Source organism: Aptenodytes patagonicus, chromosome 4, assembly GCF_965638725.1.
Source record: "Aptenodytes patagonicus chromosome 4, bAptPat1.pri.cur, whole genome shotgun sequence".
Taxonomy (NCBI): Eukaryota; Metazoa; Chordata; class Aves; order Sphenisciformes; family Spheniscidae; genus Aptenodytes; species Aptenodytes patagonicus.
This window is the reverse complement of record NC_134952.1, coordinates 65,562,627-65,576,692: the sequence shown is the minus strand read 5'-3', so window position 1 is coordinate 65,576,692 and position 14,066 is coordinate 65,562,627. Positions and strand designations below refer to the sequence as shown.

The following is a 14,066-nucleotide window of genomic DNA, read 5'->3' as shown; positions in this document are numbered from 1 at the left end:
GTTTCTGCACAGCTCAACGTCATGTATAGAAAATGACAGGATAGGTTTTCCCTAATTTCATAGAAGTCCGAGTCCTTGCACTGACAAGGCATGTGCAAGAACTGCAAGACTTCAGCGGAGACTGGAGTGTGAGTTGTTGTGGTGTCGGCATTTTTACTGATCTGAGAGTAATCTGTAAATTCAACAAAATCTGTAAATAATGTGCAGAGAGAATGCCTGATTTTCAGTTCACTTCTATACCTCCGTTCAAGAAGCAGGCAGAAGTCTGAATTTGTCAATAGACTTCAGTGGTCTGGACTTAACTGCACAGATGAGCCTTTTCTGGGAGTAGCTTGAACGCTGCAGCCAGCTGAAAAGGAAAATTGCCTCTTTGGTGTCCAAAGCGGGTTTGAGAGATGTGTCATCTTTACTAGGACCATTCTGACTCCATTTGTCTGTTGCATTTTGTTGAAAGGCTTTGGTTTGCTGTGCAGGAGATGACAGGAATTTGGGCCATGTACATAATGTGAAACAGTTTGGGTAAATCTGTTTTTGATGGATTCACCAGTGGAGTGGATAAGGTCCATTTACTCCCTCAGTCTGCAGGGGTGACAATCAACGTGAAATATGGTTGCTGTTATTTTACCAAATACCTTTCTATTATATTTTCTCTTAGATGCTGTAATTTCAAGCACTGTGAGTTGGGAGTTGATAGAGGGACACAGTAGACACCCACCTACATACACATATTTTTGTTTTCTTTTTGTAAAGATAGATGTTTTACATTACATACTGGGAAAAGCTGATTGTGAATTCCTTTCTAGCCACTGCATGTCTAACAGGGTTCCCTGCTGTGCAGGGAACTGTTGTTCTCACTGTTGTGCAGACACAAGTAGAAAACCCCCTTTTGGGGGATAAGGTTTTCCCTTTTTGTTCCAGTAACTCTATTTAGGTATTTGAAATAGGCTGTTTTAACCAAAACATGCCTATGTGTGTAGGGTGGCAGGGAGCCCTGGCTAAACAGCACATTGCTTCAGACCGTGCAAGGTTATTTGGAAGTTACATAATACTTTCCTCCTAGCTGTACCCATTTTCTCTCCAGTCTCTCTCCAAAAGGAGAAGCATCTCTAATGCACTGTTCTTCCAACCCTTTCCGATAGTCTCCTCTTTTGTTGCAAGTCAAAACTACTCAGGCTATGGATCATCCATCACACAGGAATTCAAAGACACTAGAGAAAAAAAACAGCGAGCACATCAAAGGAGAAGCAATCAGTGCACAGATGCATGGTTCAAGCAGGCGGGCCCAGGTCCACTGTCTCGTTCTGCTGCCCCAGCCAGCCATTCCCCCTGCCCCTGGAAACATGAGGTTAACCATCCGGAGCATGCGTGAGTGTACCCCCTGCTGAAAGGAGAACCAATGCTATGATGGTGGTCAGTGGGGGTATTATTTTAAGCATGGGAGGTACACTGCGGGGATGCGTGTGCTTGGGCTATGTGTCTAGCCTGGAGCCAATGTGGTAAGTAAGGAACAGACCTGCTCCTGTGCTGTGTTGGCCATCTGAAAAAATGCTCAAAACAAGTTTACTTGGCCAATTTTTTAATTAAGGGAAGGAACAGTTCCTGAAACTGAGGGAGATGGTGAATGCTCTGCTTCCTGGCACGTTTTTATTACCAAGTCATGAGCTCCTGATGGTAAGAGAAGTTTTTATTGACACAGCTCTTATCTTTAGGGGTGGGACATGATGCTCTTACACTGGCTGACAGATCGGACTTGAGCAAAGGCCTGTCTGGAGCAGGCTGGCAGTGTCCTGTTAGAGTTGTTGCTACTCTTCTGACACGAGTGATGAACTCTCACTCCACTGTACTTGGTGAAGGCACACTGTGTAAACATGTCACGGCATGATGCTTCAGTGCTGCCAAACTCTCCTGAACAACGCACTGGCTAAATGGGGAGGGGTGGGAAATGGAACGACATGTCCCTGGGGCTGTGGGGCAGAGGTGGGCTGAGAACCTCACCTCCTGTCTGCCCAGCCTCATCTTGTGAGTGACCCTGCAGGCGTCAGCAGGCAGGGGCAAGGAGCATCTTTATATCAAAGAAAGCAAAAATAATGGCAGTTGGCCCCTGGCACATCCTGTGTCTTGTTTTTTTTTGTCTTTCAGCATATTTCTGTTTCCTGATGACGGCCCTGGGTGTGACGGCTGGTGCGCATCGCCTGTGGAGCCACCGTTCCTACAAAGCCAAGCTGCCTTTGCGGATCTTTTTGGCTGCAGCTAACTCCATGGCTTTCCAGGTGGGGTTGTGGTTGCCTGTCCAGACTCTTGGCCTCCAGGCAGCTTTCTCTCCTGTGCAGGGATCCTCTCAGCTTAGAGACAGCAAAAGCAAAAAAAAAATATTGGCAGAAAGACATTTGCTGATAACGCACTCTGCTGGCTCAGGGGATGCAGAGCCCCTCTCACCACCCATATGTAACAGTATGCATTAGACAGTCCAGGAGCAATAATTACTTAAAGACCAAGTTGAATGTGCGCAGATCAGGGGCTCAGCACAGCATCCCAGAAGCCTATTTGTGGCACAGGTCAGGTCCCACACTTCACAGGACGATGTTGAAACTTTTGTAAGGGCCAACCTGATGCAAATGTGTCTGCGTAATCAAGTCTCTTTGTCCATCCAGGCAGTTGGAGATCTTGACGTGCCCAGAAAGGAGAGCAGGCATCCTTTCATAATCTTAATTTAGCTCTGTTTTATGCAACATTTTTCACCAGTAAAATTCAAATACATTTGCAAAGAAGCGTGTTACTAGCTCTGTACTTACTGATAGGCAATCTTAGACCTCAAAAATGTTTGTGTAACACCCAGCTGGTGGTAGGAGTTAGCCCAGAACCAGGATCATCTTGGTGTGAATTTAGTTACTCCTTTGGCTGTTCAAAATAGAGATATGAACCTGTACTAACATTAAACTTATCGAGCTCGGCTGCCATAACCCCTTGTGGCACAGAGTGCCACGTGTGTGTTGTGCCTTGAGTTTTCAGCTTTTTCCCTTCAGTCTGTTTGGTTGACTACTTGTTCATGTACCTTGACAGAGGATTAAAAGAGTCCCTTTATCCACTTCTGTACTGTTCATTTATCATCTTTGATCTTTTTTTTTTAAGGTGGAAAGAATTAATCTTGTTAGTCCCTCTAGACATTACAAAGAGCACAATGCTTTTGCTTGAATATGGGAATGTGTCCATTTTGACTATAACCTTCCTTTATTCTGAGCCATATTCCAGCTGCTTTGTGCTGCTTAGTTCCTTGCAGAGCTCTACAAGCCCTTTGCTCAGCGTGTTAAAACAACTGTTTTGAGTTTTGAGAACCCCCTGGTACTGTCGTCCTGTTTTACAGCTGATCTTATCTTTCATAAGTAATTTAAATGAATGTGTTGAGCTGGTTGCAGTGAGCCTGCATGTTGGGATTTCATTACATTCTGCTCCCCCGTTGCTATGGATTTTGCTCGCAGCTGCATTGGCCTCATCACTGCTTTTGGCTGAGGACATGGTGTGATTCTGAGGCAGGGAAGTACTTCAAAGTAGCTTCAAGCCACCTTTGTGCCCTTCGTATTGGAAAGAAAATGAAAGGCCAAATCACTGACTCTTAAGTTTTAAGTAGTCTGAAGCCTGCTCCTAATTACCATGACATCCATTGCCTGCTGAAGGCTGTTTTCACCACCACAAGCAGACAGTGAATGAGTTTTCAGGTCCATCTCCCTCATGTTGGCTTTGGGAGGAAGAGGTAGCATTGGAGATACCTACAGCATCCCTGGATGCTGACTATTGAGGAAATATTCAGACTTCTTGAAGAGCAGGGGAAATTCTTCAGCAGAATTTTAACTTGATGCTGCATGGGCAGTGACATACTGTACTTCCTCTGAAATACCATCAGATGCAGCCATTTTTGCCCTGTTGCCCAGTGCATTTTTTGTGATTGGAGCATGCTGAGCTGTGTTTCTTCTCTCCATCTAGAGTGAAGCTCTCACAATTTTGAAAGACTGTGCTTCTTGCTGTCGCATGACTGTTTCAGAAATAGGTAATACCTGGCCTACGTCTACTTGATCTCCTGGTGTTTAAGTTTCAGCATCTCACTTGGGACATGCTGGTGTCTCCTCTGCTAACTGTGTTGTACTGTTGCTCCTGGCCATCTCTGTGAAACAAGCTGTGTTCAGCTGAGGTTGTGCTGTGAGCATTTGCACACAGCAACAGTGGTTGTATGGAAATTCATGTCACCACACTGAGCTTGTTACATAGCCCAATTTGTTGTCATGTTTCGGTCCGTGGGTTTATTAAGGGACCTGCTAATGAAACCTCATGTCTGCATCACTGTCACAGCATGATGCTGTCGCTCTCTGCTTTGGAAGGGATTTCACTCCTGTGTTTACCTGAAACTTGATCAAGAGTGATGTGTTCCTGGAAAATGGTTGCTATTAATACGCTCGGAGCATATTTACACATGCTATGCTCCAGTTCTGTATTTATTGCCAACAGTTCTGGCCTCTGGCCTTTATTTCCTCTTAGCCTTTGTGGTTTCTAATTAGATGCAATTCAGTTGTTTCACAGCTTCCTAACCCTTTCATCTGGGGAATCATGTTTTTTGCCAGCCCTGCAGGTGTTTGCTGTGGTATGAAAAGCCAAGTTAATTTCTCACAGTATCATTGCTTTGACCTGGTTATCTGCTGTCCCACAAATAATTTTATCAAGTGACAGCTCTTGTGACAAACTGATCAAAAGTCTCACTTGAAAAATTATTTCTGGTTAAGAAAGAGGACCTTTCCTAGGTGTGCTTCTTGCATAACCCTGTTTTATTTTTAAATGACTTAATCTTGGCATTTTGCAGTCTTCTGGATATTCCTGCTGAAACCACTTGAAGCAGTGTAGAGGCTTTCATTCCCTTTGATTTCTCTGCAGGAAAAAAATAAGACGGCAGCAAGGTAAAGATCTCCCCTTGTTCTCACTGAGGAGTTTGGTGACTTCCTTTGCTTCATTCAGTTTACTTTGTTCTCTTGTGCAATTGGATAGTTAAGGTGCGACATACTGGAGTGCTGGTAAGGGGCTGATCTTTACTGCCTCCTCTCAATGGCTTAGATGAGTCAGTGCTGCAGAAAAATGTTCCCCTCATCCCCAGCCCACTCCCAGCATCACTGCGGCCACGGTGTGACAACAGTACAGGGCTGAGCACAACTGAGTGCAATGGAGCTGAGATCTTTCTGGGGCTTTTGTTCTTCACTTGTCCCTTGTGGGCTCCTGCAGACAGAGAGCATCTTTGCAAGGCTGAAATTGGACACAGAGGCATTTGAGCTGGATTCTTTAGCTGCTCTTTGCAGTTGTTCCTGGAGTCCCCTCACCAGCATGGGTGGCCTCAGTGCTTTCTCTCAGATGTTGGCAGCTGAGAGAAAGAGCAATGATTTCTGCAATGCTTTCAGCATAGGGCTTTTGTCTCACAAAATGTAGATATATACAGTTGTCATTAGCCTGGGCTTACTGTGTCCTGCTGTATATTCAGCGCCATGATGGCTGATGCACTGCGGTTACTCCACAGACACCACAAATGCTCAGTTCTGCTGGGAGCAAAGCTGCTGCGGTTGGTGGTTGGTGGTGTTACTGCTGTTCCTAAAAGTAACCCAAGCCCACCCTTCCTTTGGGTATTATTGCTTGGGTACCTCCCTGGCTGTGCAAAGATGGAAATAGCAGAGGAAAGCACACTCAGCTAAGCATTCTCTGATTAAAGTTCACACTGTTGTGGATCTGAGCATTAACTAACATTTCCATGTTTTGGTGCTGGTGTTGGGCAATTCAATTCATAGATGAGTGTGTGGCCTGAGTTTTGCAAGTGTTGTACATGCTTACAATGCCCTGTGCTAATAGCTCGGCACCACTGCAAAAACCACCAGTTTAATCCAATAGCCAGTGCATCCTGCAGAGCAAACTGGGAGGCTGAAATCGCTTCAGCTGAGTAAACTCAAAATCTCACTTTACAGATCCAAGTCTGAAATTGCGTTCCATCCTTTCCTCCCTGCAGTCCACATAATCCCGTTTACAGCTATAACGTATTTCAGTAACCCATATCTGCTGACAGCTTGAGCAGAGATAGGACTGAACTTGTTTTGTATCTGATCTGGATCCAATGCTGAGCTGATGATATGGGTCTGAGACTTTTATTCCAGCCTGGCTGGAAATGCAAGACTTGATTTCCCATAAAATAGGCACATCTCCTTTGATATCTTAATCACAGAATCATAGAATGGTTTGGGTTGGAAGGGACCTTAAATATAATCTAGTTCTAACCCCCCTGCTATGGGCGGGGACACCTTCCACTAGATCAGGTTGCTCAAAGCCCCATCCAACCTGGCCTTGAACACTTCCGGGGAAGGGGCATCCACAACTTCTCCAGGCAACCTGTTCCAGTGCCTCACCACCCTCACAGTAAGGAATTTCTTCCTAATACCTAATCTACATCTACCCTCTTTCAGTTTAAAACCACTACCCCTCATCCTATCACTACACTCCCTGACAAAGAGCCCCTCCCCATCTTTCCTGCAGGCCCCCTCTAAGTACTGGAAGGCTGTGCTCCTGTACACATCCCTGCAGACAGAGCAGTAATTTAAATGGAGGTGCGGTTTTACTGTGGAAGAAGCATCCCTCCAAAAGGCTGAGCAAGTTCAGCTCCTGTTCAGGTCAGGAAAAGGCATGTGTAGTGTTCCACAAGCTCTGTCCTATTTTCAGCACTGCGTTTGTGCTTGGAGGGTGTCAGTGGTAACCAGCCACAACCAGCTTAGAAAAAGGATGCCAGAACTGAGTGCCTCTGCACAGTAGTGCCCTGAAAATAAACATGCAAGCTCCCCCATGGCAGGGTCATAAAATAACAATGTAAACATGTATGTACCTGGTCCCTCCAGCCCAGTGTCCATCCTCGGACAGCGAACACCCAAGGACACAGGACCAGGGCAGACTGATTGATGGTAACTTGGACAGCAAACACCCAGGGAGGACACAGGACCAGGGCAGACTGATGATGGTAACTCCCAAAAGACTGTTGGCTTCCAGCCATCTCCAGCCCTGGGACGTGTCTAATCTGTATCACCGGTTCCCAGAGCATGTCCCATTCTGTGTGGGCACTGACAGGAGCAGTGTGATGGGCTGGATGTCTGCAAAGCTGGGGTCCCTCAGGATGTCTTTAGTTGATAATCTTTTTTGAGGAGCATCAGAGAGCGGCTTGTTGCTGTTACTGTGTGGGGAGTGAGCTGGAGGTGGTACTGCTGGAGCAGTGCCTGGCCTCTCTCACCCCCGCCATGCTTTTTGTGCAGAATGACATCTACGAGTGGAGCAGAGACCACCGTGTGCACCACAAGTACTCAGAGACGGATGCAGACCCACATAACGCCCGCCGTGGCTTCTTCTTCTCCCACATCGGCTGGCTGTTCGTGCGCAAGCACCGGGACGTCATAGAGAAGGGGAGGAAACTGGATTTCACTGACCTGCTGGACGACCCCGTTGTCAGGTTCCAAAGAAAGTAAGTGGGAGTGCTGGGCCTCGTGCAAGGCAGGGTGGAGAGGTCACTCCGCCCGATTGTCTACTTGTGGCTCATTCATTATTTTTACCTTTCCCTTTTCTCCCCCAAGATATCCCTGCCACCTTGATTGGAGGCGTTAGGACTGCCATCCCTCTGGCCTCCACTATTGCCATGTGGCTGACGCTTGCTGACTGTCCTTGCAGGCTCTGCTACACAAGCAGTGAGCCCTGTCCTTGTCCCTCTGCTTTTCCAAAAAGCCACGGCTGGCTGTGAAAACAGCCACAACAGAAGTTGCTGGGATCTTGGCCTTCTCCTTTTATCATTGGAGTAAATGCTGTAATCACTAACTGCGTTAATGCAGAAGTGCACATCTCACTCTGCAAACTCATCTTTGGCACCTGTGGGCCAGTGCAGACCAAGCGCTTCCTCTCTCAAGACTGTCATTCTTCACGGGATTGATTATCTCCCTTGAGAATTAGCACAGAGCTAGTTCAGTTTGCACACACTCTGCGAGAGGTGGGAATTGAGCAACATGCTTTGTCCTCTATGTGAGTACCTATATTTTAGGCACAAGAAGACTGTTTCTGCCTGCAAGCATTTGGTCCAGGTACTTCAGCAAACCACATAAGCTCATTTGAGCGTTTTATGGGTGAGGGGAGCAGTCAGTTGAGTCCAGAAATCAGTTTCCTTTTTGCATTAGAGAAATCTGTGTACTAGCAGAATTACCCCTGCATCGGAAGAGCTCCAGGAGTGAGGATTTCACTGCCCTCCACGTATTGTTGCTGTTACTGGTTCCTCTGTTGGCAGTGCCTGTTTGCAAAGGCTCCCTTGCAATTTGCTGCAGCTCCTCTTGGTTGTGTTACTACCTTTTCCAAGACAACAGCATCCCATGAGAAGCAGGCTCTACTGCTTTGGTTATGCTGCAGATGTGTAGTGAAGAAGTATGTTTTCTGCAGGGAAGTTATGTCTTAGCAAATGGCTCTGCTCTGGATTTGAATTTAGGACTTTGGAGTTTACCTTCCCTTACCTTGGAAGAAAAATTCAGGTTTCTCCCTTCTGTAAGGTTGGGGTTTTTTTGACAGCATGGAAAACTTGGCAGATCAGATCAGTAAGAATCATAATAAGCCCTTCTTTGTCATGTTTCATTTTAAGGCCAGATTGTTAGCTTTGCTGAATTTAGTGGTGCTGGTGAGCTGTGGATGAGGTACCACTCAATCGGTTTAAAACCACATCACTTCAGCTGAAATCACAGTACTGCTCCAGGCATGACTGATAGCAAAATTTGCCCTCTGTGAATAACAGCAATAATCCTGCATGTGATGTGAAAGAGAGGCTCACAGGTGAGGTGTCTTGATGCCAAAGTTTTCATGTGGTGAAAGCAGCGCTGTTCCCCAAGCATGTATTAAGGCATTGGTTCCCCTGAACTCCAGGTAAGGAGACTTCTCATTCCAGGGTGGATGTTTCAGTCAAAGGGAGACAGAGAAAACATAGCCGGTTGCTCATTCGGATGTGAAATCTCATGTCATCATCAAAGACTTCAGTCTGAGCTTCTTGCATCTCACAGAATGGTTTTAATTGGTGCCTGATAGCTTTTTTCATATTTTATTTTATTTTCCCGGAATGGGAGAGAGGCTTTGAACTTTGAAGGAGTTTTCTGGGCTGGAAAATATTTTCTCCTCCAACTCTACTTAAATCCTGGCCTTGAATTGATGAGGTTTGCAAACCTTATCCACAGCCTGTTCAGAAATCAGTCAGATGAGTGGGAAATTATCTGTTATCTTTGGTGGAGCGAAGAATGGGGGCTGTTTCCTTTGGAGAGCCTTGGCTCAGGTAAGTGAAGATAGAGTTCTGTGTGAGAGCTGAGGAGACGCTCTCTTTTCACCATGGTTGGTGTTGCTGAAGAGCTGCAGATCTCCTTCTGGAGTCCAGCATGTGAGGCACACAACAGCAAAAAATATCAAAGAACTTGCAGGGCAAGAGGTTAATTTATTTCATACACAAGATGATCAAAACTAGCTGGCGTGTTATAGATGAGAACCGTGTTCATGGAAACTTTCTTCCTTCCAAAAATACTGCTAATATTAACATTTTTCCAATCCTCTGTGGGTTTTAATTGAAAATTGTTTGTTTTTGTCAAACCAAATTGACAGGTTTTCCTATCTGAAAAACTTCAAGCAAATGGAAAGTTTTAATAACTGTTCAATAAATCCAAACTCTGTTCTTCCTCATCCCTTCTGGAAAACTCAACAAAAGCAGGGGTCTATTTTAAACCGACAGGTTTGGGCACAAATAAGACGGGTCTTACTTTGCGTTTCTTTTCTTTCTGCATCCTTCAAAATCCTGTCACCTCGGCCTACTGCTCCAGTTTCATGTGGCAGCTTGCTTTGATGGTGATATGCTGAGAGCACTGTGGGCTGTAGTAAATCTGGGCTCCAGGGAGGTAGAAGGGCTCAACGGGGAAGACGGGGGCCTTGTTTCCTCTTGAGCTGGGGACACACTGTAGGTGGATCCCAAGCTGCACTGTCTTGCTGCTGTCCACTTCTGAGCACTGTTAGCCCATTCTCTATTTAGAGTAATTTATTTCCTATCTCGCTTTTGGCTTTGCCTCCTTACTTCTTGCTTAGCTGCTCCCTTTCTCCACTTGCCTTGGATTAATTCCCCCCAGCATGATTTCTCTTTGTCTCTCCCGCTGTGGTCTCTGCTCTTCACCTCTGTGCTCGCTGCATCCTACGCTCTCTCTTCCCTGCCTTGCCTGGGCACGTGGCTTTAGCTGTACTATAAATCTTTCCTGTTTGTTCTCAGACTGTTCGGCTTCCTCCCTCCCTGTTTTGCACTGCACACTGATTTTGTCCAATATATGGAGGAGTGGCAGGGCTTGTGCCAGTCAGTGGGCTTGGAGAGCAGCAGTAATCCTGGCTCCCAGGCCAAGATGCATCTTTCTCCTCACCCTTGGCAGGATCCCTGTGGTCTCTCAGCAGCTGCTTTGGGTCTGCTACCACTGTTGGAGCTCACGCAGCAACAGTGGTATAAAAGGAGCAGCTCCTGCCCTGTGCTGCAGGTTCTCTTCTGATCTGAGCACAGGGGAAGTCTTTGTCGGCTCCTGGCAGTGAACGTGTTTCTGATACAGCTCCGCCAATGCCATGCCAAGCCCTGGGCTTTTCCAGTCCCAGAGCTGGAGCCTAGGCACAGGGTGTGCAGCCAACTCTGCGCTTCCCCAGGTTTAAAGGTGCTCGACTTGGGAGGTTTGCTTTGGGACTGGATCTCAGCTGTTCAGCTCCAGTGTTACCTGCTGCTTTGGGGTTTCGGGTTGTCTTGACACTTTGAATTGCACTTGGAAAAATTGTGTCGTGATTGTGGATGTCTGAAATGTTCCCTGCTACCCTGGTTATGGGACCAGCCCAGGTTACGCCAGGGGTTTCTGGCAGAGCCGTGTCTCCAGAGATCCAACCCCACTTCACCCCAGCTGTCATTCCCACCACGGTAATGGTGTCCTTTTCTTTCCCCACAGGTATTACAAGAGTTCAGTTGTGCTGATGTGCTTTGTGATCCCTACCTTTGTGCCGTGGTACCTCTGGGGTGAGAGTCTGTGGAACGCCTACTTCCTTGCCTCCATCCTCCGGTACACCATCTCCCTCAATGTCACCTGGCTGGTCAACAGCGCCGCTCACATGTATGGCAACCGCCCTTACGACAAGTACATCAACCCCAGGCAGAACACGTTTGTCACTCTGGGAGCCATTGGTAAGTGCTGTAGCCCTGGGTAGAGCTTTGCAAACTCAGAGTGACATCCCATCCTGTTTCACCCTGGTTGGGGCTTTGGGCACCTGCAACTGGACACCACTTAGAGCCAGGGCTTGGAGGAGGCTGGAGCTTGCGCATCCTAGAGGAAGGCTCCCTTGTTCAACTGATGGTACCCACATTGCAATAATGCCATGTAGTCTCTGGGCAGAGACATGTTCACAGTAGCAATCCTCTCTTCTCAGCAGTTGGCTGGGGATGGCGCAGCAGAAGTAAGTGACTCTGCTTCTTACTTGGTTGTGTGTCTCCCCTCTTGAAGCACTTACGGCTTTCTTCCCCGAGCGTAAGGGGTGGGACGTGCCCCTTCCTACTGTGGAGAAAAGCCCAAAGCACTGAAATGGAGTTCATTGCAGGTCTGCCCCAGAGGTCTCCCATAGCCAGGCGTGGAGCATAACCTGCACTGGATTCAGGACTTGGGAAAGAGGTGTTGGGATGTCCCACCCAAGCATGTTCCTAAGGTCATAAACGTGCTGGCCATGTGGTCTTTAAACTCCCTCTCTGTTTTTCAGGTGAGGGTTTCCACAACTACCACCACACCTTCCCATTTGACTACTCAGCCAGCGAGTTGGGCCTGAAGTTCAACCCCACCACCTGGTTCATTGACTTCATGTTTTGGTTGGGGTTGGTCACTGATCGCAAGCAGGCTCCGAAGGAGATGATCCAGGCTCGTAAGGAAAGGACTGGAGATGGCAGTGCTTGAAAAGTAATACTTCGCTCTGCCAGCGTTGTTGTACACGTGGGTGGGTGGGTGTGCACGCACCCCCGTGACTGTGGTGGATTTATTTTCCTCTGGGTAAAATTAGTTTTTTCAGATCAGTTGGGCTGAATTAATTCCCCAGGAACAGATTCGGCCCCAGCTTTTTTTCCTTATTAGTTGTCTTATGTCCAAACTTCAGACTATTAAGTGTAAAAATGTTATATATTATTTAATATTATAGTTAAACAGGAGAGAGATTTGATTTTAGTCACTGTAGTTCATGTCTGAAATACATTGTAATTTGCTTGTCATGGTAAACGTTGGCAGGTTGGAGGAACTAACTATCCTTTCCAAGTGCAGTTAGGGGAGATTTTGTTTTTTCTACTATTAATCAAATATGCTGTTGAGATGCATCTCTCAGAGGGGATGGGGCAGCAATGTGCTGTTTCAACTACAGACTAATGGAAAGGACAGTAACAGCACCAATGGAAAACAGGATGTCCAAGGGGAAAAATTGGCCTAAATTCAGTTAGATGTTAGTTTGAAAACCTGCTTGCTTCTTTTTGTTAGCCCTGTTAGCCAGCCCAGTGCACTGCTGTCTTTGCTAAATATGAAAAACTGAATTGCTGAGCAGGCTTTTGTGTTGAAAATTAGTCTCTATGCAGGCCAAAATACCAACTGATGCTATGTTGAGATGATTCCTTTGTTGTCGCATATACATTGTAATTTGTAAAGGTATAGAGCTCAACCATGTCTTAAGCCAAATAAAGCTTCGGTTTCAGTGTTTGGAGACCTAAGTTATATTCTCATCAGTCATGGCCATCAATGCATGCATATTTTAGCTCCTTTTGCACAAGAGGCCTCTTAATTTCTTTTTCTGCCTTTGACTAGTGGGTCTTAGAAAACTGACCTTTATCTAAGTCAAAGTCTCTACTAATATTTCAGCTGCATGCAACATCCATTGGTTTCTGAGCAAAATATAAAGACAGTTATGTAGCTTCTGAATTTTAACAGTTGCCTTGTTAAAAAAAAAAAAAATAAAAAAAAGGCATGTGGCATTAATGGGACATATAGCCCTTTGTGTTAGATATTAGCCAGTGCAGGAGAGAGGCTTTGTACTGTCAGCACTGGAGCACTTTTGAAGATAGAGGGCATGATTTTCATTTATAAAGAAGGTCACCGCCTTGCCCCTCGGAGAGGGAGTGCCCGTTTCCCAGCTGCACAGCCCCATGCCCTGGGCAAGGCAGGGATCTTGAGATAACTGAGACTCAGGCCCAGATATTTTCAGGAAAGATGTAGAACTGGAAAAAAAAAAATAAAATGGTTTCTTTTTTGTTCTGTTTCTTGTTTTTTAAATGATGCCATATAATATTAAAGAGTTGTCTTTATTCTGTATTTCATCCAGCAGGTGTTTTAACAGTGTTACTTTGCCATTAATGATGTGTAAACTCTTGAGAGATTTACAATAAACAGTTATGAGTTAGGCCGCTGTGTTTTATTTTGAAACTCCCAAAGCAAAGGGCTTTATGCATCACACATCAGAATCACAGCAGCGTTTTGCTTGGTGTTTCCAGCTATTCACTTGGTGCAGTGTTTCCAAAATACCTACCCCCTCAGCATTTCTGGTTTCCTTGTCAATGGAAGAGGAGTGTTGTCAAATGGAAGGTCACCAAGAGATTTGATTACTTCAGGCTTAGTGGCCAAGCTGATAGAGGGGAAAAAGAAAATTCAAGCTGACATAAGCTTGAAAGGAGACCGTGGCAAGTTCTTGCATGTGAAAATCCCATTTTAATAGCAAAACGTCAGCCCAATGTGACTGCAGGACAATGCTTTGACCAAAAATATTAAGTATTTTGTTTAGATTTTGCTGGAAGTTCTCCTTGTTTCTGCTGAGATGTGCCTGAAGACCCGGGTGTGCCAGAAGTCGTGTCTTGATGCGATTCATCTGGAGTCAGGGCTAGTTGACAGGCACAGGAATTACATGCACACGAGTAGGAGACATCTCCCCACCACCCCCTACAGTGCCTGCAGGAGGGGATAGAAACGGGCTCC

The 14,066-nt window shown here is 46.1% G+C and overlaps 1 protein-coding gene across 1 annotated transcript in view; it reads left to right on the top strand.

The window, feature by feature from the left end:
- The window catches only part of SCD5 (stearoyl-CoA desaturase 5), a 35,430-nt gene extending 21,932 nt beyond the window's left edge, over positions 1-13,498 (top strand). Inside the window, exons 2-5 of the mRNA XM_076336984.1 lie at positions 2,140-2,270; positions 7,314-7,519; positions 11,028-11,260; positions 11,827-13,498. Coding sequence (XP_076193099.1) covers positions 2,140-2,270; positions 7,314-7,519; positions 11,028-11,260; positions 11,827-12,017 — 761 coding nt within the window. The 3' untranslated portion in view covers positions 12,018-13,498. The remainder of the gene's footprint in view (positions 1-2,139; positions 2,271-7,313; positions 7,520-11,027; positions 11,261-11,826) is intronic.
- Positions 13,499-14,066: the final 568 nt, after the last annotated feature.